The 27,188-nt window shown below is 41.0% G+C and overlaps 1 protein-coding gene across 1 annotated transcript in view; it reads right to left on the bottom strand.

Moving 5' to 3' along the window:
- GRIA3 (glutamate ionotropic receptor AMPA type subunit 3) overlaps window positions 1-27,188 on the bottom strand; it is a 289,448-nt gene that overhangs the window by 75,320 nt on the left and 186,940 nt on the right. The window contains exons 6-10 of the mRNA XM_079910123.1: window positions 18,324-18,485; window positions 13,476-13,643; window positions 8,683-8,787; window positions 7,749-7,856; window positions 6,374-6,580 (exon numbers count right to left, since the gene is read on the bottom strand). Coding sequence (XP_079766249.1) covers window positions 6,374-6,580; window positions 7,749-7,856; window positions 8,683-8,787; window positions 13,476-13,643; window positions 18,324-18,485 — 750 coding nt within the window. The remainder of the gene's footprint in view (window positions 1-6,373; window positions 6,581-7,748; window positions 7,857-8,682; window positions 8,788-13,475; window positions 13,644-18,323; window positions 18,486-27,188) is intronic.

The raw sequence follows: 27,188 nt of genomic DNA, 5'->3' as shown, positions 1-27,188 counted from the left end.
GAGGGGCACGGATGCGCGGCGAGCCTGCGGCGGCGGAGGCTGGCGTGACGTCGCACCAGCCTGAGGCCCGCCGTGCGTTCTCCCTGGGAAGTTGTCCCTGAATCCCGGGACCCTGGCAGTGGCGGGCTGCACAGGCTCCCCGGAAGGGGGGTGTGGAGAGTGACCTGTGCTCGCACACAGGCTTCTTGGTGGCGGCAGCAGCCTTAGCGTTTCATGCTCATCTGTGGTGTCCACGCTGATAGCTGCGGCTTGTGCCCATCTCTGGAGCTCGTTTAGGCGGTGTTGTGAATCTCCTTTCCTCGGGTACCGCGAAACAATGGTCTCTTGCCTCTTAGGCAGGTCCAGACTTTTTCCCGGACTCCCTCCCGGCTAGCTGTGGCACATTAGCACCTTTCAGGCCATGCTCACACAACCGACCCCAGTCCTCTCCCTGGGATCTGACCTCTGATGCCGTGACGCTTAGTTTAAATGTCATTTAAAACTTTTTTTTGAGCTGAAAGACTTATGTTATAGCTTAATCATCCGATGATCTGATGCAAAACGTAACCCACCTGGAGGCTGTGCGTGAGCAGGAGCTTGTCAGCTACAATTTTAAAGCACTTGTTGAAAGCAAGGGAGAGGATGAGAGAGAGTGGGTAGGCAATGCATTGGCGTGTAGTGCATAAGATATTATGCGTCATCTGAGAGAAGAGGCAGACGTGACCTGACCCCTCATCCCTGTATCAACCATAAGGTTCTAGTAGCCTTTGGCAGACGTGTTGTTTGGAAAGTTTAAATGTGTTGGAGAAAGGAGTGGGACAGAATCAAGTTAGACGATAGGAATATAATTGCTACCTGTTGGGGGCCTGGACTTAAACTGCGTTATTGACTGTACTCTATGGGATGTTTAATGTCTGCAATTGTTTGGATCTGGAGAAAGGGATGAGGTCTATTTAAATCTCTGCAACAACAAGCAGTGTCACAACAGGATCTCCTAGTTTCTTTACACAGAACAGATGTCCCAGTCTGGATCTCTTGGTTAGGGCTCCCTGTCCTTGGGGAGCTGAGAGAGTTAAAGACAAAGTGAAGATAAAGGAGTGTCCCTGGAGCTGGGTAAAGGCCTCGTGAGACTAAATTTGGTTGGAAATATTTCCCCACCGTGTCTGCTCAGAATGGCAGACTTCCATGCATCATTAATGCTCCTTCCTGGAATTCATATGCCTCATTTGAAAGAGAGGGGTGCTTTTATCAAGCCATCAGCCCTCCTGCCAAAGCCCAGTGTAATCACCTGAAGAACAGAAGAGAATATTTGGCATCTGTTATTTCACCCTTGCTTCTCTGCCTTTTAGCTGGAAGGACAGATCGACTTTCTGTCTTTCTTAATGGAAAACGAATCTATTTTAGGATAGTGACAACTTAAGAGACAATTTCTTCTAGGTAGAGAAATGTCAGTGTGAATAGCATCTGTAAAATTGCCATTTGTCCCAGGAGTGTGAAGGAGTCTGAGGATGCCCAGGGGATGTGACCTGGAATCAATTGTCCTCCAGCCTCATCTCCATCCCCAAGCTCTCTGCTCTCTTGTAAGCCAGAGGTACCAATCTGGGTAGTATTTTGTCTGTCCTTTTCTATCCTTAGTTCTAAGTGCTAGGAACATAAGGAACATGGCAGCTGCCCACCGGGAGGTGTCCTTTTGTCAATTAGGACCTCAATTTCCTTCCAGCCCTTGTCCTGACTCTCTTTTTCTGTTAGATCATATCTCCTCTCAAAGGGCAGAAACCCTCAGCTGCCTATCTGGGTTTTCAAATATTTCAAGTAATAACTAGAGATGTGTATTACCTTATCCTGGAGGCCACAGATAAACAGGATGGGTATCTCAGATGGAAAAGCTCATAATCCAACTAGATTGTAAGCCCCTTGAAGGCAGGTAGGATTATCTTCCCATAATTGGACACGCTTAGTAAACTGAACCAATGACTCAGTGGACAGAGCACTGGACCAGGAATCATGAAACCTGAGTTATAGTCTAAGCTCTGCCAAGCTGTGTGATTTTGTGACTTTGTCACAGTACCTGCCACTATTACTGTCATCCCCATCCTATAGCAGGACTTGGTTTCCTGGTTTACCCAATGGGCAGTTCTAATGTTCAGTCCTGGCCAGTCTCCACATTTATGTGTAAAATGAATGAAAAGGTAGGCTAAAGAATATCTAAGAGCCCTGCTAGCAACAAAATGTTTTTAAATGTCCTCTTAAAACACATGCTATTTGGGAACCGTAAAAACTTGTGGTCTGAGGACAACTGCCATGTGGCGATGTTACAGACATTAAGCTCAAAATCAAAACTTCTAAAAGCAGGTGGACAGTTTCAAGTCCATAATGTTCTGAAGAGCTTATATAACGGGGGCACATTGTGTCCTACTGACATTTGTTTCAAAAATAGCCTTCTTAGCGATACAAGGTGGCCCAAACATCAACCTTGATTTGATTTTCTTTAGAGGAGGAAAAAAACATTTAGGACTCATCTGAAAAGAGGCTGATTGGCTTCTTTCTTCTTTAAGAAGTTTAATTTATTTTGACTCTTTCTTGAGACTTTATGGCAGATACTGAAATCTCCTTTGCGAAGCTTTTTTCATCTCTGCCTTTCTTCATTTTTTTTCCTACTCTGATCTGTTGTACATACTAAAAGTATAAGAGAAAATGCCCTAAAGATAAAGCTGTGTCTATCTGTGTAGTTTTCGTTTTATTGCAAGAAATACTTCCATGTTCTCCATCCTTTTGCTTATTAAGCACTTAGGGAAGTCACTGGGGGTGGGGGTTTGCCCTCTTTTTCTTAAGCAGCTTGCAAACCATAGGAGACCAGGCCTGCCAGAAATGAATGCCTGTTTTCACTTTTCTCCATTTCTATCAATGACAGAGAAGTTGCAAACTTCCCAATGCCGAAAGATGAAATCTTCTAAATGAAGAGGAAGACTCACTTAGCTTAGATCATCCTCCCTTACAGACAGCTCTCACTCTAAGCATGAGAAGAACGTCCATTTTTCATAGCCGCACGTCTTAGAGGAAAGTGGAACTTGGCAGTCCACTCAAATAGGTTGGTTTGTTCTCGGTTCCTGGGAATCACCTTGTGTTACAATCTCAGAAAGCACCAGACACTTGTTCTAGGTCAGGGGAGGGAGGAGGACATTTCTGTAAGAGCCTTCCCTGGCTATTGCTTTTATCTTTAGTAGAAAGAACTGGGTGAAAAAGATGGGTAGGCTCCTCCAGGAGAATTTGTACCTATTCAGCAGTAGAGAGTTGGTTTCTAAATTACTAAACAAATATGGGACCTGCTAATTCTCAAGCTCCCTCACTCACACATACACAAACTGGAAAGAGGAAGAGAATGTGGAGATTAAATGGTTGCAGTACAGAGGACATGCCAGAGGAGAAACCAAAATCCACTGAGAAAGCTGGTCTTTGTCTGAACAATGTCAAGAAATTTGCTTTGCTCTTCAGCACTGTGTTTAATGTCCTGTGCAGTGACAGGAGGGCACTGAGCTATTTACACAGCGTGACAGGCTTTCTCTTGAGACAGTAGAACGCTATGGCAATTGAGACATAATGGGCTGGTAGAGCCCATGCCAGTTACTCTGCCCTAGTGAAAACAGCCCCTAAATTCCTTGTCAGGTTTATGTGGCCAAATACTCTTCCCCCCAGAATGGCTAAGGCACCAGGGGCCTTTGCAGTATGTTTCAACTATCTTTCAGGATGGGATGGGTCTGCAACACTTGGCTGTTAGGCGGTATGCGGCAATGGTTAAAGAACACACGCTTCATAGTCAGAGACCTGGGTTCAGATCACTGTGTCAGAACAAGCTGTTTGGCCTTGATATGAGACTTCACCTCTCTAGGCTTTAATTTTCTCGTCTGTAGAATGATGTTAATAGTGTTTTGAGGATTAGGTTACATAGTGCTTGTAAAGCACTTGGCACAATGCCTGGCGACCAGTAAATATGCAACAAATGGTAGCTAATAATAATAAAAACATTATAGGATTACCTCTCACCATGGACTCAATTTAATGGGTATTGGCTGGGCATTATTATGTGCCACCAGGCATTCATTCATTAAAGCAAAAAGTGAGTATCTCTTATGTCCCAGGTAATGTGCTAAGAGCAGGGGAGAGCTGTGAGCAAGACGGGACATCTTAGAGCCTGAGTGTTGGGCAGATTAGGGACAGGAAGTAGAAGAAGACTTGATCACCAACTTGTAAAGAGGTTACAGCTGTGTCAGGATGGTTCTAAGCTTCTCAGGTTTCTCAGAAAGCATGATGGGTGCTCTGTCCCTTCTTCAGCCCCTCTCTCTGGCCTTAGAAGTTCTTCTTTCTCATAACTGGGTTCACTTGCATCTTATCTGCAATTCAGCCCTGCCCCAGTTCCCAGGACCAGCCTTGACCCAAGACAGGGTCCAGCCCCACAGCTGGGGGCTGAGGTTCAAATCGCCTTGCGGCTTGTGTGACTGGAAGATGGTGCCTTGGTTTTGATACTTGAGGTCCAGTCTCATTTTAAGCCTTAATTCCCTTTGTGTGCCCTTATTTTTAGAAATGAGTTTCTGCCTTTGTGCTTGTTCTTTAGGACCTGTTCCAAAAACTTATTTAGCGACCCCAGGACTATCTTACGATTGGAGAGCTATACCTTATTCTTGTTAATTCCTGTCTCAAGCGCTAGAGTCCTTATCCTAAACCTCAGTCCAATAGCTAACTTGTGGACATTTGCTTCTTGCCAGACTCTTCTCAATATATCCACCCCCTAAATTCCTCTCCTTCCCCTAACCTGTTGTTTAGACAGGGACTGGTGGTTGCAAGTAACCTTTGTCTGTTAGAACTAAACCTCTGCCACTGCCACCTGCACTTGGGTTAGTTTTCTAAGGACTGGTTCACCCAATGGGTGGTTCTTATGTCCAGTTTTGTTTATTTCCATATGCCTCATTGGGTGGCCCAAGATCTGACCTTCCCAATCAGAGGCCAAAACCTTTTAAAGCTAAGCCCCTGAGGAGCTCTGAAGATACTACTGTACCCCTTTTAAAAAGCCCTAACTATTAGTATAATTCTTTTGTACTTCGCCCATGGGCAAGCCCTTGGCAGAGACATTCTGTTCATTCGTTAATTCATTCAAGATCTATTTATTGGACTTCCATTATGTGTCAGGCCATGGCATACTGAAATGAATCAGATATGGCGTCTGTTTTCAAGGAGTTCATAGACTAGTTGGGACAGCTAAACTTGAAAACAGATCGTTATAATAAAGGTTCAAAAGTACTATGAGAGGGCTTTCCTGGTGGCGCAGTGGTTGAGAGTCCGCCTGCCGATGCAGGGGACACGGGTTCGTGCCCCGGTCCGGGAAGATCCCACATGCCGCGGAGCAGCTGGGCCCGTGAGCCATGGCCGCTGAGCCTGCGCGTCCGGAGCCTGTGCTCCGCAACGGGAGAGGCCACAACAGTGAGAGGCCCACGTACCGCAAAAAGAACAAACAAACAAAAAAAGTACTATGAGAAAGCAAAAAAAATACTATAAGGAAGCAAAAAGCAGGGGCAGCTAACCAGATTGCAGGTGGGTAAATGGGATTAGGGAAGGCTTCCTGAAAGAGGTGACACCTCTGAGTTCTGAAGGACTCGTAGGTGGTGTTAGCCAGCTGAAGAGAGGTGAAGGTCCTTCCAGGCCTGTCTTCAGGGAACAGTGCATACTTTGCTATAGCTGGAACATTGAGTGTGAAGGAGGAAGAGGACCCGATGAAACTAGAGAGGTAGGTGGGGGCCAGGTGACAAAGTGCCTTCTTTGCCATGCTAAGGAATTTGAATTTTATCCTGATTTCTAAAGTGAGAAACTACGATAATGTGGATTTGATTTGCCAGGGTAAGAGCAGAGGCAGGGAAACCATACAGTAAAGACTGTCAAATAGTTGCTTGAACCGTAACTAAGATGATGATGGTGGGAATGAAGAGTGTATCTGGATTTGAGAGACAGAAAAGTAGAATTGATAGGATATGGTGACTGACTGGATATGAGGGGAGCGATGAGGAAAGATGACCTGGTTGCTTAGGCAACTAGGTGGGTGGTGATTCTGCTGCCTGAGACAGGGAACACAGAAGGAACAGATTTTCAGTAGAGGGCAGGCTGTACTTAATGTTGCCAGATAAAGTTCTCCAATTCTACTTTCCTTTTAGTAAAATAATCCTGTTGCCCAAAGGATGCTATTGACAAGCTACCTTTACAGAATTCAACTGTAGAATAAAACGTTTTTCATACAGATCATATGAAAACTATACAATTGGATAAATACTGCACTTGAAAATTAAATTCCTCTATCTTTATTAGTTGGAAGGCATAGAAATAAATGAAAACAGAGTCGAAAAAAACTTACCCCATAGACAAGTTCCCCAACCATGCCGTTCCATATTTTAGTCTCCGGATCCCTTGCACCGTATTTCCCATCACCGACAATGGACAATTTGTATTTGATCCTTACATGTTTGGCTATTTCATAGGCTAAGTCTACACAATAGCCTTCATATCGCTCATTTCCTTCCAGTTGCTCGTGATTCTTCTTATACATTACATATGGTGATTCCTTTGAGACCAGAAGCAAGATCAAAGGATTACTCCTATACATTTTTCTAAGAGATAATAAATGTAATAATGAAGTTTTGTTCCCCTGTGGCTATTGAGGTTTGGTGTGTTAAGAGAGCCTTTAAAAATGTTTGCTTACTAAGCAGAAGAGCCTCAATCGACTATTCATGGGGGCACATATTCCTTGGAGTCCTTAATTGATGATTTAAGGAAATAGAGAAGAATTTAAGTTCTTTTTGAGAGTTTGAAAGAACCAGTTTCCACCTGTAGTCTTTGATTTAGTCAAGTTGGGCAGAGGTATTTCTTTTAGTTACATGAAGGTTAACTGCCTTTGATTTCTTGGGATTTACTATGTAAGAACCATAGCCAGCCTTGGCAAGCCCTAGGGAAGCACTGTGATCTTTGTGAGGTCAGAGTCTGTGGCTTATTCATTTTTATATCCTCAGGGCCTAGTACAGTACCTAGGACAAAGTGAGTGTTTGATAGGCATGTTTAAATGAAAGAGAAACTTCAGCTGAATCTCCACTTAATTAATCACAATTTCAGACCTACTCATTTTCAGGCACATTCATTTTTAACCCGGGTTTGTACTTCGTTCAGTAATGAAACATACCAGGTTTTAGAAAAGCATTTGAAAATAAGTGAAAATACTATTTCACATCCCAATAGTGCTTTTGGTTTTTCAGAAAAGCTTTACATGGTGAATATTGCCTTGAAACGTCTTATGACATGGATAGGAGATTATTATGACGACCATTCCATAAGTTAAAAAATAACACAACCTGAGGCTCAGAGAAGTTGTGATTTGCACCGTTAAACTCAGGTTAGTGGTAGACCTAATATTAGAACCCTGACCTACTCTTTCCTCCATATAACGCTATCTCCCCCACAATGAAGAATTACATTTCAAGTCCAGATGAAGCATCAGTCCATGAGGTTAACAAGGAGGATAACAAGATCTAAAGCTATTGCGAATTCCTGTTCTTTTTCTTTATTTAAATGACATTCTGTTCCTCATCGTGGCAAGACATTTCGAAAGACTCCTAAGCTGACCTGTTGGAAGTTTCCACTGTTTGAACTTGAGGTCTTTCTTACTGGCTGAATAATGCTTTTCAGAAGACAGAAGTCTTGCTGTACAGAAAGCCCACCTACCTTCCATCCATACTTACCAGAATGGTGGTTACTACTATGGTCCGGTTCTCTGCAGATGCACTGTCATTGCTGATTTGCTGATCTGAGAAAGGCACAAATCTTTCATACTCATTCCAGTAGCCAGCCTAGAAAGAGCAGACATTTGACCTGGTTGCCTATTTTTCACTCAAAAAGTGCTGCACGAAATTCAAGTGCTGTAGTAGAATGAAACCTTTTTGTAGTTGCTTGAGCAACAGATGTGCTGTTCCTTCACCCTGGGGGTTCCCATCCCCACCTTGCTTTTACTGATATTTGGTGAGAATAAGTTAGCCCACTGTAGAATGATCAACCTTTTTGATTCTTTAAACTCAGATAGCAGAAAAATTCTTTGCTTAAAACTGTAGGAAAGCTGGGTGGGCAATCAGTTGAGTATCCTGTAGAAATGGTACAAGGTATTTTACGTTCTAAGGTTTTATTAAGTAACTACTAAGTTCCCACTTCCTGACTAACTCACTATTAGTATGATAGACGCCCAGTGGTTATTATGAAATTTAGCTGTAGGGAAAGGTACTTTGTCCAGAGGCGTTTTGGTGGGTGAGTTGGCCAAATGGAGAGATATCCTACTTTCCAATTCTTTTGCTAAAATCATGCGTATCTCGGCAGCTTCTGTTTAAATAACATGCTATAAAATTTGTAACTCCTTCCCTGTATTGTAGGAAGCTGTTAATTAATCTTGAGTCTACCACTTTTAAAGGACCAGCCTCAGAGGGAGATAACTTTTAAAATGTGTAGATGGAACACTTTGATTACAAAACAGCTCTGCATCGTATCTACACTATTCACCAAACGGAAAGGCAAACATGATGTGTGGGAATTTGCTTTGGGTGTGTTTCCTAACACCTATTTCCTTGCATCTGAGGGCTGTCACTTTCTGAGAGATTTTTTATTTGGATATCTGTTTGGGTTACTTACCTTCCGAGAGCCAGTGACTTTCATTTCATACACGTCGATGGTATAATTTGTCCTACGTCCGTAAGTGTCAAATTGGATGTTTCCAGTCATTCCTTGTACTTGCACCTGGTAGAAAGGGAAAAATGTAAAATTTAAAAATAGCGCCACATTATTGCCTGTTCGGTTTTTGCGATGAGGTCCGCTGACAGATCTTGGAATCTTGGAGAATGTTTATCTTGAGCCATTGAGCTATAGCCACCAGATCAGTCTATACAGATCTTCATTTCCTCTGCAGTATTTTCTAAGTATGCCTTTCAGTTAATGAAGCTTTGAGTGGGTGTGACAGGCAGTTTCTTAGATGATACAGTGAGGGCCCTACCACTAGTTTTTCAAGGACCTGAAATTTCTTTTTTTTTTTAAATACTTAACTTTCTCTTTAGTTACTGGTTTTCAGAATAAAAATCTTTCATAGAATTGTCTAAAGGTAACCCATGTTTTTAGTATTATTATCAACTCATAGATTTAAATGTATTTTGTGTATTTCAATCCCTTTTTTTAAACTGATTTTTTAAAATTAATTTTTATTGCAGTATGGTTGCTTTAGAATGTTGTGTTAGTCTCCACTGCACAACAAAATGAATCAGCCATACACATACAGATATCCCCTCCCTTTTGGACTTCCTTCCCATTTAGGTCACCACAGTGCATTAGGTAGAGTTCCCTGTGCTATACAGTGTGTTCTCATCAGTTGTCTCTTTTATACATAGTATCAATAATGCATATGTGTCAATCCCAGTCTCCCAGTTCCTCCCACCCCACTCCTTTCCCCCTTGGTATCCATACATTTGTTCTCCACATCTGTGTCTCTATTTCTGCTTTGCAAATAAGATCACCTATACCATTTTTCTAGATTCCAAGGAACCTGAAATTTCTACCATTCGTCTTTTCTGAAGGGAGTTGCCTGAAGAGTATTCTTAACTAGGATAATGCGTTCTTCTGAACTGTGAGTTCCACTATTGCCAACATCCAATCATAAACCAGCTTCAGTAACGTGGGCTCTGGAGCTCCTGGATTCATACTCTAACTTCATCACTTACTAACTGTATGACCTTGGGGATGTTCCTTAATGCTTTTATACCTCAGTGTCCTAATCTGTAAAATGGGAAATCCTAGTAGTACCTGTCCCATGGAGTTGTTAGGAGGATTAAATGAGTTATACATATGTAGTGTTTAGATCAGTGTCTGGCATGTAGTGAGCATTGCAATACATGCTAGCTCTATTAATAATAATAATTATTAATCAAAATGAATTTAGTTCTGTTTCTTGAGGGGTTTACACATTTATCAGCTACCATAGTAACAGGGATGAGTTTTTCCTCTTATTTAACCTATGCCCAGTTCCAGACAGGTAGTGGAGAGCTAGGCCATGGAGGGATAATCCGTAGACTGATGAAATTTGTTAAGTCTAGGGAATCAGGAGTATTGAGTACTATATAGAACAGATAGAGGTACTAGAATAGCCCAGACACCTAGTTGGGAGGCCAAATGCAGATGCATGTATGCCACAGTTTTTCCTGGGTCTGGGCCCCGTATTATGAATTCATATGAGGCCATCTCTACTGGGTGGAGAGATTTCCTTACCTGTTTTACAGTTCAAGGACACTGGATGAAAGACCTTCTATAAATATGTCATTATTGTTACCCACTTGAATTACTTATCTGGTGAGTATGGGTCAAGGAATTTGCTTCAAAGAAAAAGAATCTGTCATTCTCCCAAGATGAAAGAATGGAATACTTTTTCATCTCTTATAGAAAAGTGACAAGCTGTTTGTTAAGCAAGTGAGAAGCGGTAATGGGCTTGTGCTGCAGAAGAGAAAATTGATGGCAAATAGTAGGGAGCATCTTTTTAAAGGAACAGGGCTTGTTCGCCACCAGTAGGAGACCATGGAATATCTGTTGAAGGAGAAATGCTCCAATGTGACTCCCTGAAGACAAGATGATTGTCCTACTAAATGAACAAACCTAAGCACTACTGTCAGCTTAGGCTTGCAGACAAGGTGACATCATGCTTCTGGCTAAAGAAAAGGTCCTTTGTTGAGATAGAAGTTGCTTATCCAGTAGGATGGGTCTGTGATGCATGAAGGGTTCTTTACACTCTATTTTGGGCACTGAATTCTAGGAGAGGAGATAGGCAGGGTAGAGACACTGGCAGAGGAAATTATTAAGGAAATCCTTTGTGAGTGAAAATAGCAAAGTCTTCAGTCTCATTAAGAATTGTATATTTCTAAAGATTCAGCCTATCTGAGCATGATCTGCAAACTGGACAGTAGCCTAAGCTGATTAGAACTTTTGGTGAGCAGAAGTCGAATTGGACTACCATTCAGAGACAAGTCTATTTTTAAGGATGTGAATGTCAGTGACAGTTTCCCACCATCCCATCTGGGATCCCTTCTTTAATCCTCTCCACCCCGCACCTCAGTCTATATTAGGTGCTTCTCCTCTGGGTTCCCATAGCATTCCGTGTGGAGCTTCACCATAACATTTTAATCTATGTATTTCTAGCTCCCCTGCTAGATTGGGAGCACCTCAAGATGAAAGACATTTTTTTTCTGTGTTCTCAGCAACTAATCCAGAGCCTGGGATAGAGCAGGTGTTCAATAAGTGTTTACTGAACAAGTTGACAAGTTTCGATGACTTAGAATTGTGACATATTTCAGTAGACCAGGTTGAGGCTAATCTTTGCACCATCGATAGATTGTAAGGATGATGATTACCCAATCTGCAAGTAGCTTTAAGGTTTTTAAAAGCACTTGTTTACATATTAACAATTTAAATTTGAGCTCCCCTCATCTTACTTCATGTTTGCATTTTAACTTGGAGCCTGATACATAGTCCTTGGTGCTCAACAAATATTTGTTTAATGAATGGTGTGATTATTTATTCATTAAAACAGGCCCCTTAGGAGACTCTTTCAGGTAATGATTTTGTTTGCCAGATTTCTTTGAAGGAAGAGAATGATTGACTGAGCAGCAATTATGTGCTAGTCACAATGAGGGATGCTTTTACATCATGTATCCTCACTTTTAGTTAACTTAAATAAAATGGGATTTCTTTTATATGGTAGAAACCTTTAGTACTTCAGACCACCCTCTCTTGCAGTCCTCTGAAAAGTGGAGTTTCACTGATCATTTGTCACAAGGCAACATGTACCTTTGGCAGAGGCTGATACTTTCCAGCCTCTCTGAAGCCTTAGAAAGAGGCTGGCCTATGGAAAGAGGGAAAGCATCCTTTCTGTTGAGTGTTTGATCATGAGGGCCTGGGGAGGAAGGTTACTTACCTGGCTTACAGCTTGAGCTATGTCAGTGAGTTAGACATGTGGAAACTTTGTGCAATAATATGATCAATCTAATGTTTTTCTTGCCAAATTCTTTCTTGTCCTTCACTCTGGCAGCCAGTTTTGTATTTGGGGAAGAGAGTCATTTGTGTCATGGATGGGGAGTCAGTCGAAGACGCTGGTACTTGCCCCTTGAGGTTTTGATGAAAACTCCTTTTGGTTCACTCTGAGGGAGTTTTATATTTCACTCATCATTATGTTTCACCTGACAATACAAATCTTGTAACAGCTATGAAGGTTGAATCTAATTAACTGTTCTTCAAAAATTGTGCAGTGCTACCTCCATAAAACTACACTTAGGGCATTTGTTAGGGAACTGACATAATGACATAAAAATCTGCATGATGGGAGAATGAGTCATATCTCTTTCTTGGAGAGAGACACAGTGGCTACTAACCCCTTTCTACTGAATGCTTCCAACTTGGCAAATTTAAGGCAGCAGTAAGAGAGCCAGCTACACAAAATGATGTACATTACGAGGCCATTACAGATTCCTGGTTGCTGGGTTGTGCACAGAATTATCTTATCATTGCCTATCTCTTTGTTGATTTGGATGTTCTAAACATCAGGATAATTAAAGAAGTAGAAATAAGAGAGTCTTGTACTCTCCAAGGCTTATTTTAATGCATGCAGGCGTGTGTAGCTTAATGCAAAATATTCAGGAAAGAGCTCTTGCTTGGAAAGCTACACTGAATGGGCGATGCTACTCCTAGTGTAAATAATGGAATCTGTTCAAAGGATACTGCTCAAAGCCTTAAATGCTCTCCCACCCAGTAAATACTAAAAACAAGTGACCTATTTGACTCTCTGCCCATTGATTCCTTGTACTTTCCTTCAGGCTTTTTCTCTAGGGCATTGGGGAAATAACTCTTAAGTAGGCCTAGAATGGACTGTGTTCCTGCATTTCACCATGTAGAATAGTATAAAGGTTCTTTTTGACAAATAGAAATACTATCACACTGGCTCAGTTCCACAGTCCATCCAGGCTAATAATTTGTCTGATGAGCCAGAGGATGCTGGTAATGTCTACGCTGAAGTTAGGAGTTTCCTGGAGAATATCCCAGTCCCCCTAAGCAATTTCCACAATTTTCTGGAAAGTCTGAATTTTTTGAAGCCATTTACATGTTCAATCCATAACTTTCAAGGGTACTGAGTTTGATTTACTATCCCCACTTCAGTACAGAGCTAAATATTCATTTGCCCTAAATTTACCATTTCTCAAGCTTCAAGGAAGAATCTTCTAGTTTTAGATTTCTAGATTTTGGTGAATAAATATCGATGCTTATCTTTCTGTACACTTTGAACATTCTACAGACTCTGATCCTATTCCCTTTAGGTTATCTTTTCTCAAGATTGAGGTCTTACTCTTTTTGTGTCTTTATAAGGTGCCCCCAACCAAATAACCCACTGTGGTCATTACCATTTTCAGAGCTCTCTCGATATCAATTCCTTGACTCCAGGGCACAGCAGGGTTTGCTAAGCAGTCTCCAGCACTGCCTCTCCGGGACACATCCACTCGCTGCCTCCTCAGATAGCGGAAAGCTTCTGCTATGACCAGTATTGCATCGTGCGTCAATGCAGATGTGTACTGAAATGGATGTATGGAAAACAAGATATCATGACAAACCATGCCCCCAAAACTTGCCTCGTTTCTTATAATTTTCATTCATCTCCAACTCTTGTTCTATGAAGTCACCCTCTTAATTACTTGAATCAAGAGATCTCTCTGGGCAAGCTTGACTTTGATCCGTTCTAGAATGATGCATCTTACCTCATGTGTGCACATGTTAAGATTATTAAGATCAAATGGCTCAAGGGAATCTCTCTCTTACTCTCAATACTGTGTTTCGTATTGAGTGAGTGACTGCCAAAAGGCCAGCTCCTTTATAGAGAGCAAAATATGTGGGAAGTTAAAGGATGGCATATGTAGATTGGAGAGGAAACGGCATATCCTAAAGCAAGACTGAGTTATCGCTGTTTGTAATAGAAAATTCAGATCTGGTGTTTACTTAGGGGAAAATGGAAATAACTAAGTTAGACAGCTTGAAATTAATTTGGAGGGAAACATTAATCATTTCTGTCTGGACCACGTTTCTGGTGAACTAGGACCTCTGGCCAGCAATAAATCAGTTTTTGTTTCCTTGGGAGAGCAAAATCCAAAGCTGGTTTTTGACTGTAGAAAATTACAATTGTTATTGAGTTTTAAATCTGATAACATTGACAATGCATAGGCAATACTTCGTGATGCTACCTTTTCCAGGCCAGAACACTTACTTTCTATTTCTTGGATATACTGTACTGATACACTGCTAAGGATGAGGCCAGTCATTTAACACAAGGGATTTGATTATCTGCAATTTGACATGGTGGATGCCTTTTCATTAATGAATCAACAAAGTGTGATTAAAATTAGCTGGCCCCTGTTTTGCAGGGGTGACAAATACTGGTAGAATACACAATTCTGTTGATTTCTAAAAAAAAATGAAGCAAAATGCCCTGGGGGGAATTTTCTGTCTACATAGTATGTCCCAATACAATTGTGAGTGAATGCATTGTCATCTTTACAACTATCAATTTACTTTTCTGACTTTTCTCATGTTACTTTTCTTTCAGGGCCAAGTCATCAAGTATGACTGTAACAGGGGGCATATGTTCTTTCATGAAAAAAAAATATCTGTGTCTGCCCATGCTAGCACTACATAAAGCCAACGTGGTGGTGCTTTTTTTCCAGCTGACTGCATAAACTGTCAGCGATCTTAATGTAGTCCTTTCCAAGCCATGCCCAAATGGCTATTTAATTTTCTACTTTTTCAGCTTCTACGGACCAATGTGTGACCATCTAAAAAAAAAAAGACCCCAAAGGAAATGTTCATAAAATATAGAATAAATTAAGCATCAGGATTTTAATCTCTAGACACTTTTATTTCCTAATCAAAAATATTGTACATAATTTTTTAACATGGGCTTTTTGTCTGTTTGACATAGAGACAGGTTCCATAATGACTAGTACAAGTCAAAGTAATCAGAAAGTTGTAACCACCTATTTAAGTATTTCGTTTTCTTAAGTTATTTGAAGGGTTTTGCTTATAAGCCTGAACAATTCTTCTCAGTAAGTTCTAAGAACTTTACCTTACACATATCATGAGTTACCAATGAATAATCCAGAGCTGAGATTGTCTTCCTTCTCTTTTGTACACCTCTACAACTTCTGAACAGGCATAAATGACTCTGTAGCACCCTTTTCATACTTTTACTCTTGTCCATTTTTTGTGCCTAGCATAGTGCCTGACATTGTGTAGGTAACCCATAAAATATTGAATAAATGAGTTTTTTCCCTCTACCTATTGCCTGCTAAATCTAAGGATGGCAAAACAGCGGATAGGCAGTTGTATGAAAATATAAATTAATATAAGCTCACCTAAATGTAGTGGGCAGATTTAGTCCATAAAAAAAAAGATTTGAATCATCAAAGAAATGCAAATCAAAACCCAAGTGAGGGACTTCCCAGGTGGCACAGTGGTTAAGAATCCACCTGCCAACGCAGGGGACACGGGTTCGAGCCCTGGTCCGGGAAGATCCCACATGCCGCAGAGCAACGAAGCCCATGCGCCACAACCACTGAGCCTGTGCTCTAGAGCCCGCGAGCCACAACTGCTGAGCCTGGGAGCCGCAGCTACTGAAGCCCGCATGCCTAGAGCCCTTGCCCTGCAACAAGAGAAGCCACTGCAATGAGAAGCCTGTGCACTGCAATGAAGAGTAGCCCCCGCTCGCCGCAACTAGAGAAAGCCCGCGCGCAGCAACAAAGACCCAACGCAGGCAAAAATAAATAAATAAATAAGATGAATAAATTAAAAAAAAAACCCACAATGAGATAGTACCTCACACCTGTCAAAATGGCTATTATCTGGGGCTTCCCTGGTGGCGCAGTGGTTGAGAGTCCACCTGCCGATGCAGGGGACACGGGTTCATGCCCCGGTCTGGGAGGATCACACATGCCTTGGAGCGGCTGGGCCCGTGGGCCATGGCCGCTGAGCCTGCGCGTCCGGAGCCTGTGCTCCGCAACGGGAGAGGCCACAACAGTGAGAGGCCCACGTAACGGGAAAAAAAAAATGCTATTATCAAAAAGACATGAAACAACAAGCATTGATGAAGATGTGGAGAAAAGGGAACCCTCATGCACTGTTGATAGGAATGTAAATTGGCGCAGTCACTGTGGAAAACAATAGGGAGGTTCCTGAAAAAATTAAGAATAGAACTACCATATGATCCAGCAATTCCACTCCTGGGTATCTATCTGAAGGAAATAAAATCACTGTCTCAAAGAGATATCTGCACCCCCATGTTCATTGCAGCATTATTTACAATAGTGAACACGTGGAACAAACCCGTGTTCATCAAATCATCAAATGATGAATGGATAAAGAAAGTGATATACACCCACACATATATACATATATAAAGTCATGTCAGTTATATTTCAACAAAAATATATATGCACACACAGACACACATACAATGGAATACTATTCAGCCATAAAAAGAAATCCTGCCATTTGTGACACACAGATGGACCTTGAGGGCATTATGCTAAGTGAGATAAGTCAGACAGAGAAAGACAAATACTGTATGATCTCACTTATACATGGAATCCAAAAAAAAAAAAAACTCATAGAAACAGAGAACAGAATGATGGCTGTCAGAGGTCAAGGCTGGGGAATAGGGAAAATGAATGAAGGTGGTCAAAAGGTATAATCTTCCAGTTATAAGTTCTGGGAATGTAATGTATAGCATCGTGATTATAGTTAACAATCCTGCACTGTAGTTTTTGAAAGTTGTGAAGAGAGTAGATCTTAAAAGTTCTCATCATAAGAAAAAATTTGTAGCTGTGGTGGTGATAGATGTTAACTGAACTTATTGTGGTGATCATTTTGCAATACATACATACATCAAATCAGTATGTGGTATACTTAAGAGTAATACAATGTCAATCATATCTCAATAAAAAATAAAATCATCATCTTAAAAAAATGATTTGACTACAAAGGATTCCTCATAGGAATAGTGGCCATATTTACTGAAACATATGAGGACACCTGGAAAAAGCTGGCATGTGTAATGTAATCACTACAACTACAGAGGACCACTTAGCTAGTGAGTGGCTTAAATTAATACAAAAAGATGTTTAACTTACGACTTTTCTAGAACATACCAATTGCATAAAGTAAGGTCCCACTTGTATTGTGTTGATGTGACCCATTCAGGGTGGACCTGCGTAGGTGATTCAGAATGTGTCTCTTTTCTATGTCCCATCGTTCCTCCTTCTTCTGTTCTTGCCAGGGAGGAAGGATATGAGGATGGGTATCTTGAAACCATGAGAAAGGAAATGTCCCCTCCCCTTTCCTCTTTTAGGGAGGGGCCTTGAGCCTTGACTCTGCTTTGATCCCTCATCTTGATCACAAGGATCCCACAGCCATGGTATATACGTACTTTCACGTACATATCAGGAAGAAAGAATTTAAAGTCTGTTTCATACTTGGATCAATGCACTGAGGGAATGGGTTACTTAAAAAAGATACATTGGAAGGATCCTTTGTGTAACATGAATAACTTTCCCCCCATTTATCTGTTTTAATTCCTGATTTTTAAATAATAGGATTTCTAGCCATAGGGGAACACATGAAAAATGTGTACTTTAAGCATGACTTTCTGCTTTCAGTGTTCTTATCTTGATTTCATGAAAATGAGCAACTTAGGTAATCTAATTATTTAAAGATACTTTTGCAGGCAGGAAAATATTTCCATTCAATATACGTATAGGCAACATGCACTCTGTATTAGAGCCTAATTCACTTGGGTGTACTGAGATTCATGAAACTTATTAACACAAAGTAATCACATAAATAATGTAAAATCTAATTTTCTGTTTCAGACTATCAATTTTCCTTACCTATTCCCACTGCCCCCAGTCTTTGCCTGATTCAGGTTCTTGTAATATTGTAAATTATGAGCATATTAAAAATGAAATTCATTAAAAAATTAAGTTAACCTTCCCAAACGCTGGGTTTTAAAAGACCTCCTTCTCAATAGCTTCTTTATTTGGGAATTTAGTTTTCAAGTGCAGCAGTAGTATCTGCAGTTGTGTTTTAGCATCCTTGAAACACTTCTGAGGGGCGACCACTTGATCACTGGATGGCCGTAAATATATAAAGGCCATACTGAGATGCTCTGAAAAGCTGGCCTAAGGTTTCTACATGTCGTGGAACATTACCTTTAGAGGTGCATTCTTGGCTTCAGGGAATTCCCTTTCATCCAGCCTCACCCAGCGCTGTATGAACTGCTGAACCATAGGGTTTTCGTTGTTGACAATCTGGAATCCTGTAATGTTGGCTCCCCCGTGCATGACTCTTTCTAGCAAAATATCAGTAAAACCCTAGAAAGAGATTGAAAGAGAATAATGATTGTGGGAGGTCATGCATTCGTACTCACTGTATCTGTTGGTTAGAGCGCTAAGGAGGAAATGAAAGTTCCTTCCCCAGGATTCTTCTTTAGCAATCAAGGAAAACCTGGACAGATTGTTATATGTCAATTATATCTCAATAAAAACCAAAACCACAACAAACAAACAACCCTGATATGGACTAATTCTTAGGACACTCTGGCTCTGAAACTACAGGCATGGTGGAGAAAATATACATCCTTCCATTTTAGTGCCTATGTCTTTAGTGTAGCTGCTGCAACGACAAACATAGGTGTCAACTTCAAATGTTTTTACTTCTTTCATTTACCTGTATTTTTAGTTTTTCTTCATTGAGTACAAATACAATGATTCATATAACTGGAAAATGTTGAAAACGTTGACCCTAGCTAGAGGTATCAAAAACTCTTCTTCAGCTTAACATGCCGAATGCAGCAGATTGCTTCAGACTCTAATAATGAATACTTTCGACATTTGTAATTTACAGAAATGCCAAAAAGCGAAACTGACAGCTTGGTTGTATATGATGGTACAAACCCCGGGGTATGTCTCACATGTGTCCCTGAACGTGTTTTGACATCTACTTCATAGCATCCACCATTTTCTTCTTCTTTTGTCTCTTGCCAATTGCTGCTGATGCACTTGGGTCTTCAATGGGCTCGAGCCAATTTATATTCATAAAGAAACGGAAAGAATTCTTCCCCTTTCCTTTAGATTCTCCCCCCAACATTTACATGTAAAAATTTTCAAATATACAGAAAAGTTGAAAGAATTGTACAGTCACTTCAGATTTTACAATTAATATTTTTCTATCCATTCATCAATCCATTTCATTTTTTAGATACCTTTCAAAGTAAGTTGCAGATATTAGTATACTTCATACCAAAAGACTTCAGCACGCAGGCCATTAACTAGAGTTCAGTGTTTGCAGTTTCCATCCATCCTTCCTTCCTTCCTTTCCTTCTATCTTTCGGTAAAATTTACACCCAGTAAAATGCACAAATCTTAAATGTACCACTCGATGAGTTGATAAATGCATACACTATATTACTCAAATCCCTACTATTTCTCTAAAGTTTTCTTTTTTTACATTCTAAGTTTTCATTGAAGTATAATAATCATATAGAAAAGCGTTCACATGTTTATTTTTTTCTTTTTTTAGAATGATAAGGTTTTTCTTTCTTTTTTTTCTTTTTGGCTGCTTTGGGTCTTCGTTGCTGCGCGTGGGCTTTCTCTAGTTGCAGCGAGCAAGGGCTACTCTTCGTTGTGGTGCACAGGCTTCTCATTGCAGTGGCTTCTCTTGTTGCAGAGCACAGGCTCTATGCGGGCGGGCTCAGTAGTTGTGGCTTGCGGGCTCTAGAGCACAGGCTCAGTAGCTGTGGCGCATGGGCTTAGTTGCTCTGCAGCATGTAGGATCTTCCCGGACCAGGGCTCGAACCCGTGTCCCCAGCATTGACAGGTGGATTCTTAACCACTGCACCACCAGGGAAGTCCCAGTGCACACATCTTTAAATACAGCCTGATGAATTTTCACAACCTGAACACATGAATGTAACCAATATCCTGTACACCTCTCTCTCTAGTCACCATCCCTACAACTGCTTCTTTTAATTCTGCATTTCTTTAACATGGTCAACAAGGCAGTCATAGAAAATATTTTAGTGAAGCAGCTTTTTCAGTTATTACTCTCAGCCCCATTCCTCTTCCTTTCATAAGTGGGATAGGAGCCAATGGAGACTGGACAAAGGGACAAATAGTTTGCATCACTGAGAACCATTCCTCCTTTCCAGTGACCCCAAAGTACTTTTTAAAATTAACATTAACTTGTTAGGATGAGTTTTCTCCTAAAGGCCTCCTTCCTGAAAGAAACTAAGACTCAGTGTTTTCTCCCATTTGCTCCCCTCTGCACTGCAATCAGCAGAGAGGCTTGCCTGTGTGTAAAGCCTAGCAGAGGCTCCAGATGGGGCTTAAGCCTAACTGTTATCCAACTCCCAACTCTCACCCCCTAAACAAATACACAAATAAAGAGCTGAGGGCAAAACTTTAACAAATGGCTTTAAGTCGTTTACTGTGCCAAACCATACTTGCCAGTTAACAAGTATTACACAAGAGCATTGAGCAACTACCCATCTGTCTGCTGGCAGGGGTGAAGAGTGGGCTCTCTGGGGCTCTCCTGTGTCCTAAAAGCCTGGCCTGCGAGGTGGAGCCCCCTTCCTTGAAAGAAAGGGGTTGAGAATGCTTCTGCCACCATGTTGGTTCCCAGGGTCAATGGCCACAGTCTGCACTAGGAAGTAGTATTTCTTGTGTCTTTTATACTTTGATAAGCATCACACCCCTGTTTACCTCATACCTTAGCATGTTAAAATGGCAACACAGGATTAACAAAAAGGAGGGCGAGAGAAAGGATCCCAGAAATCTCACGTCTGCCTTAAGGCATAAGAGCCAGCACTTCAGTCTGGTTACTCACCGTACCACTCCTTTCCAGAAACATTTTACCTCACTACCTTTTTCTTACAAGAGACACTAGAGGGGTCCAACTCAAATTTACCTCACCAGTCACCTCTGCTTACTTCCAGGAGGCTTCACTCTGCCACACAGGCCCCGTGTATTCCCATTTGGCTGTCTTTCTCTGCAGTAGCATACCATACCACTGAGGACCTAGGAGTTTCTCAGTCAACCCGTGTTTTATGACAGCTGTATCTGGGATTAAGTTCTGGCACCCCTCAGACTGGAACCAGCCTGGCTGTCCTCGTGAGATTAAATGCGTCCACGGCAGCACAGATCAAGCCAGGGGAAGGTCACCTCAAATGGCTCTTCTGTCTAGCAAGACCTGCGCAACACTAGCTCCTACTAACTGCCCTGAAGATTTACCCGTCCACATGTGCAGAATGCCTAACACAGCCCCGTGGACAAAATGGAGAGAGCAGAAGTGTGGTAGAAAAAGAAAGGAGACACTGTAATAGGCTTTTTTTGTTTTCCTTTCATTCTCGTATATTTATTTTCATGACAAAGGTTTCACAGTGCTTACAATAACTGTAACAACAATAATTGTAAAATGGGAATAATGCTGATGAGGAACCCCTTCTATTTTAGTAAGAAGTCTGATGAAAAGTAGTTTTTCCAATAAAATTGTACTTTTTATTTTTATTTATTTTTTAAACATCTTTATCGGAGTATAATTGCTTTACAATGATGTGTTAGTTTCTGCTTTATAACAAAGTGAATCAGCTATACATATACATATGTTCCCATATCACTTCCCTCTTGCATCTCCCTCCCTCCCACCCTCCCTATCCCACCCCTCTAGGTGGTCACAAAGCACCGAGCTGATCTCCCTGTGCTATGCGGCTGCTTCCCACTATCTATCTGTTTTACATTTGGTAGTGTATATATGTCCATGCCACTCTCTCACTTCGTCCCAGCTTACCCTTCCCCCTCCCCGTGTCCTCAGGTCCATTTTCTATGTCTATGTCTTTATTCCTGTCCTGCCCCTAGGTTCTTTAGAACCTTTTTTTTTTTTTTTTTAGATTCCATATATATGTGTTAGCATACGGTATTTGTTTTTCTCTTTCTGACTTACTTCACTCTGTATGACAGACTCTAGGTCCATCCACCTCACTACAAATAACTCAGTTTCGTTTCTTTTTATGGCTGAGTAATATTCCATTGTATATATGTGCCACATCTTCTTTATCCATTCATCTGTCGATGCACACTTAGGTTGCTTCCATGCCCTGGCTATTGTGACATATGACTCTTCTTGAATTATGGCTTTCTCAGGGTATATGCCCAGTAGTGGGATTGCTGGGTCATATGGTAGTTCTATTTTTAGTTTTTTAAGGCACCTCCATACTGTTCTCCATAGTGGCTGTACCAATTCACATTCCCACCAGCAGTGCAAGAGGGTTCCCTTTTCTCTACACCCTCTCCAGCATTTATTGTTTCTAGATTTTTTGATGATGGCCATTCTGACTGGTGTGAGATGATATCTCACTGTAGTTTTGATTTGCATTTCTCTAATGATTAATGATGTTGAGCATTCTTTCATGTGTTTGTTGGCAATCTGTATATCTTCTTTGGAGAAATGTGCATTTAGGTCTTCTGCCCATTTTTGGATTGGGTTGTTTGTTTTTTTGTTATTGAGCTGCATGAGCTGCTTGTAAATTTTGGAGATTAATCCTTTGTCAGTTGCTTCATTTGCAAATACTTTCTCCCATTCTGAGGGTTGTCTTTTCATCTTATTTATGGTTTCCTTTGCTGTGCAGAAGCTTTGAAGTTTCATTAGGTCCCATTTGTTTATTTTTGTTTTTATTTCCATATCTCTAGGAGGTGGGTCAGAAAGGATCTTGCTGTGATTTTTGTCTGCCTATAGTTCTGCCTATGTTTTGTAATAGGCTTTTATGGAGATGAAAGGAGAGATCTTGTTGCTAAAGGGCAAGAGTTGGCTGGCTATTGGTCCTAATTCTCCCTCTGGCCTATTTGTGTACGTTTTGCTTGTTTGTAATCTCTAATCGGATTCTATGGCTTGAATGTTGCCCTGGTGCCCAGCATTTAGATGCAGCAAGTCACAGTTCTCAAGGTTGAGATAATCAAGGCTGCATTCTCCCTAATCCCTCTGCAAAAGCACTAATATGACACAGCTAACCAACAATTATCAAGGACACAGAAGGGAAAAGGAGAAAAGAGGTGAATGGCAGAGAAGGGGATGTAAGGAAAACTGTCTGACTGAAAGGCAGGAGTTGGTTGACTCTTGATTGTCCTATTTCTGATACCTTTTCTTCAAAAAGAATTATCTTTTTGTATCAAATATTGCTAAATTCCATGGTTCAAGTGGCACTGACAGTCTACAAGATTGTAAAACTTAAAGCTTGATTCTTTCTACAGCCTCTTCAGAGACACTAATGCGGCAGAGCTGACATCCAACAGGTAGGAGAGGAAAGGAGGAAAGAGAGAGAGAAGGATGATGACAGTTCAGAGAAACGTTCTGCTTACGGGCAGGTTTGGGTGGACTCTAGTCTTCTCCTCCTATCCCACCATTTTAAGGCATTACACCATCCCATAATAACCTTTGATGGATTTTTATCGTTATGACATCTATAACCCTAAAAGCAGGCCAAAGACCCCCCCCAAACTTGTGTAAAGAGCAGGGGGTAAGTGGTAGGAAGATGGAAGTTAGGAGAGAAGTATGGGCTACTCCTCCTCCTATCCCATTATTATTATTATTTTGGTACTAAATTTATTAAAAACAATTTTTTTTTGGCCATCCCATGCAGCATTCTGGGATCCTAGTTCCCTGACCAGGGATTGAACCCGGGCCCTTGGCAGTGGAAGCCCAGAGTCCTAACCACTGCACCACCAGGGAATTCCCAGTACTAAATTTATTTTTAAAAATCAAAATGGAGGGACTTCCCTGGTGGTCCAGTGGTTAAGACTTTGCGCTTCCACTGCAGGGTCTCGGGTTCAGTCCCTGGTCGGGGAACTAAGATTCCACATGCTGCACTGCGTGGAAAGAGATATTAGAAAAGATATTAAAAAAAATCAAAATGGAGATTTAACATACCTTCCTCAATTATTGACAAAGCAAATAGAAAACAAAGACACAGAAATGGGAAGATTATAATAATACATTTTGATTCAACAGATTATCCCATAATTTTAAAGCATTTCATCCATTCATAGCCTCTGGTTAGATCTCCTCCTTGGGCTGGTGAACCACAGTCTTCAAAGTGGTAAAATTGAGGCTGAGTCTCTTAAAACCTCTCAAAAGACATTGACACAAAAGCGATGATCACCAAACATATGGATGGTATAAGGGGGGAATAAAAGGGGAGAGGTCAGTGGTAGAAAGATGGAGGTTAGGAGAGAGGAGATGGTTAAGAAGGGAGATTTTGCTGGTTCCTGGTCCACCTCCTATATCTATCCCATTGTTTTTTATTTCTAGAAGAAGTTGCTATTTTTTTCTAGAAGAAGTTGCTAGAATCTATGATCATGTACAACCATAATTGGGAAAGTTGTAAATTGGGGCCTAAGTATACCCATAGCTTCATTGAAATAACCAACACAACAAAGCTGACCAGCAAACACACGACAGGTAGGCAGGAAAAAAGGAAGGGGAGTGAGATGGATTCTGGCCGAAAAGTAAGAGGTGCCAGGGTACTGGTCCTCCTCCTCTGATATCTAAATTTAAGACACTGCACTTTTCTAGAATATGTTGCTAGATTTTTGTTGTTGTGCTGGTCACACCCCCTCATGTATCCCTGAAACCCATGTAAAGACACTGAAGCAGAACAAGAAAATAAACCATGCAGAGTGTATAGAAAAGGAAATAAAATGACTGTGGCAGGGAGTATTCTGGTAGGATGATGGAAGTTAGGAGAAATGTCTTGATTCAGGGGAGAAGTTGGCTGTCTCCTGGTTCACTTTCTCTACCTTTGTGATTATTTTAAGACATCCCACTTGTCCATACCTCTTGCCAGAATTCACGGCTTGAGTTGGCTACAGTAGAGACCCTGAGGTGGGAAGATGTCTGTCTAAGAACTCTGAGCAGGAACTAATGCAACAGAAATGACCTTCAACCATCTGGATGATAAAGGGGAAAACAGAAGATGAAAGACAGTTATAGAAATTTGAAGTTGGGATACAAGTTCTAGCTACGGAGCAGGAATTGGCTGGCCCTTGGTCCATGGTCACCTCTTATTATTTTAAGGCGTTGCATTTGTTCACAACTCTTGCTAGTGTTCTCTTTATGACTTGGTCACAGAAGGGCCTCAAGTTGAGAACACTGGCACTGAGTCTCTCCAAAATCTCTGGTAGACACTAGCACAACCAAAATGAACGTTAAACATGTGGGTGATAAAGGGGAAAATAAAGGGAGGAAGGTCAGTGAACAGAAGTAGTGCAGTGACCAGACAGTAATACATGTGAATACAGATGGATTTTTTTTTATTATTATCACAAAATCCTTGTCTTTAGAAAAAGTATAAGTTTGACTACCAATCTAAATATGTGATAAGTAAGTTTACAAGTTTTTACTTTTTAACTCATATCCTTGGCTCAGAACAAAAGTAATATTTAAAGTTCTTTAAGTCTTTTTAGTTCGTTCTCATTTTTGTTTCAGGGTTTAAGTGCCTGGCGCAAGCACTTCTTCCAATAGTAACTGCTTAAAAAAGGACAGAAAACCCATATCCTTTTATTTAATACATGCATTTAAACATGTCTGACTTCAAAGGAAATTTCTGTATCATGAATTCTGTTTCCTCGCTGAGCTTCATCTACTATTAAAAATTATATACTTTAAAATAATATAGTTTGACCGAAGACAAAATGCATTCCAGTAGATTTCTTTGATATTTTCGTGGGAAAGGATGGCTCGTTTTGTTTCAGCAGGTTGCTGTTTTATAGCAATTGCTCTGTTGCTTCACCGAATCATAGCAGTTCATTTGTTGCTTAAAAATCAGTTTCTTCTTCTGGCATCTCCCATCTAACCAAAGATATTAGAATTTCTTCATTTTCTTTTTCTTCACCTTTTTCCATTTAAAATTTTGAGTGTGTGTGTATGTTGGGGGGGCAGTAGATAATCATGATTCTCACATAGCTGGGCTCTGAGAATCAACGTTTTTAACATAAATGTTACTCGGTTATGATAAATAACATTTATGATACATAAAATACCTCAGCCAATGAATTTGTTACATTTTAAGGCTTAGAGTCTATAAAACAAATTAATTTCTTGTTTTCTTTTGGAATTTTCAACTCGAATTCATTTTTTTTTTTTTTTTTTTTTGCGGTACGCGGGCCTCTCACTGTTGTGGCCTCTCCCGTTGCGGAGCACAGGCTCCGGATGCGCAGGCTCAGCGGCCATGGCTCACAGGCCCAGCCGCTCCGCGGCATGTGGGATCCTCCTGGACCGGGGCACGAACCCGTGTCCCCTGCATCGGCAGGCGGACTCTCAACCACTGCGCCGCCAGGGAAGCTCCGGAAGCCCCCTTGAATTCACTTTGAATGAGCCACCAATGAGTTTCCAATTAGAACCTCTCTTATACTCTAGAACCCCCTTTTCTGTCTACCAACTAAATTGACTTCCTTATTCCATGTGTGTCTTAAAAAGAATGTGCCCCAAAGCAAAATTGTTATATTCCCTTAAAATCTCTTCCTCTTCCTGTATTCCTTCTTTCAATTAATGGCACTTTAAGCCTATTGGGTCACTGGGTATGGGGCCCAAGCACCTGTCTTTTTTTTTTTTTAAATAAATTCAACAGGTGACTTTGAAGCACAAGTGGGTTTGAGGACCACCAGCCTAGTTTATCGTCCTGGCTTCCTAGGTGGTGCTCCAACTTCCAGTTCTTTACCTTTCCAATTTATTTTTTGCATAATAAATTTATCTTCCTAAAATATCTGTTAGAGCATAATACTCCTTTCCTCAAATCACTGCAATGATTCCCTGCTTTCTACAGACATACTGACAGCTGAATATCTTGACTTGACCTTCAAGGATTTCCATTATCTGTTATCTTTTGTTCTCTTGGCCTTATCCACACCTTTTCCTTCAAGAGACCTCATGCTCTAGCCACATCGCTCCCCTTTAAACCTTGGTACCTTTGTTCTGTAAGGGCCCTCACTTCATCACTTATAGCTCTGGGTGTCTACTGAAATTTCATT

Source organism: Stenella coeruleoalba (genome assembly GCF_951394435.1).
Source record: "Stenella coeruleoalba genome assembly, chromosome: X".
NCBI classification, from domain to species: domain Eukaryota; kingdom Metazoa; phylum Chordata; class Mammalia; order Artiodactyla; family Delphinidae; genus Stenella; species Stenella coeruleoalba.
This window is presented reverse-complemented; position numbering and strand designations above follow the sequence as displayed.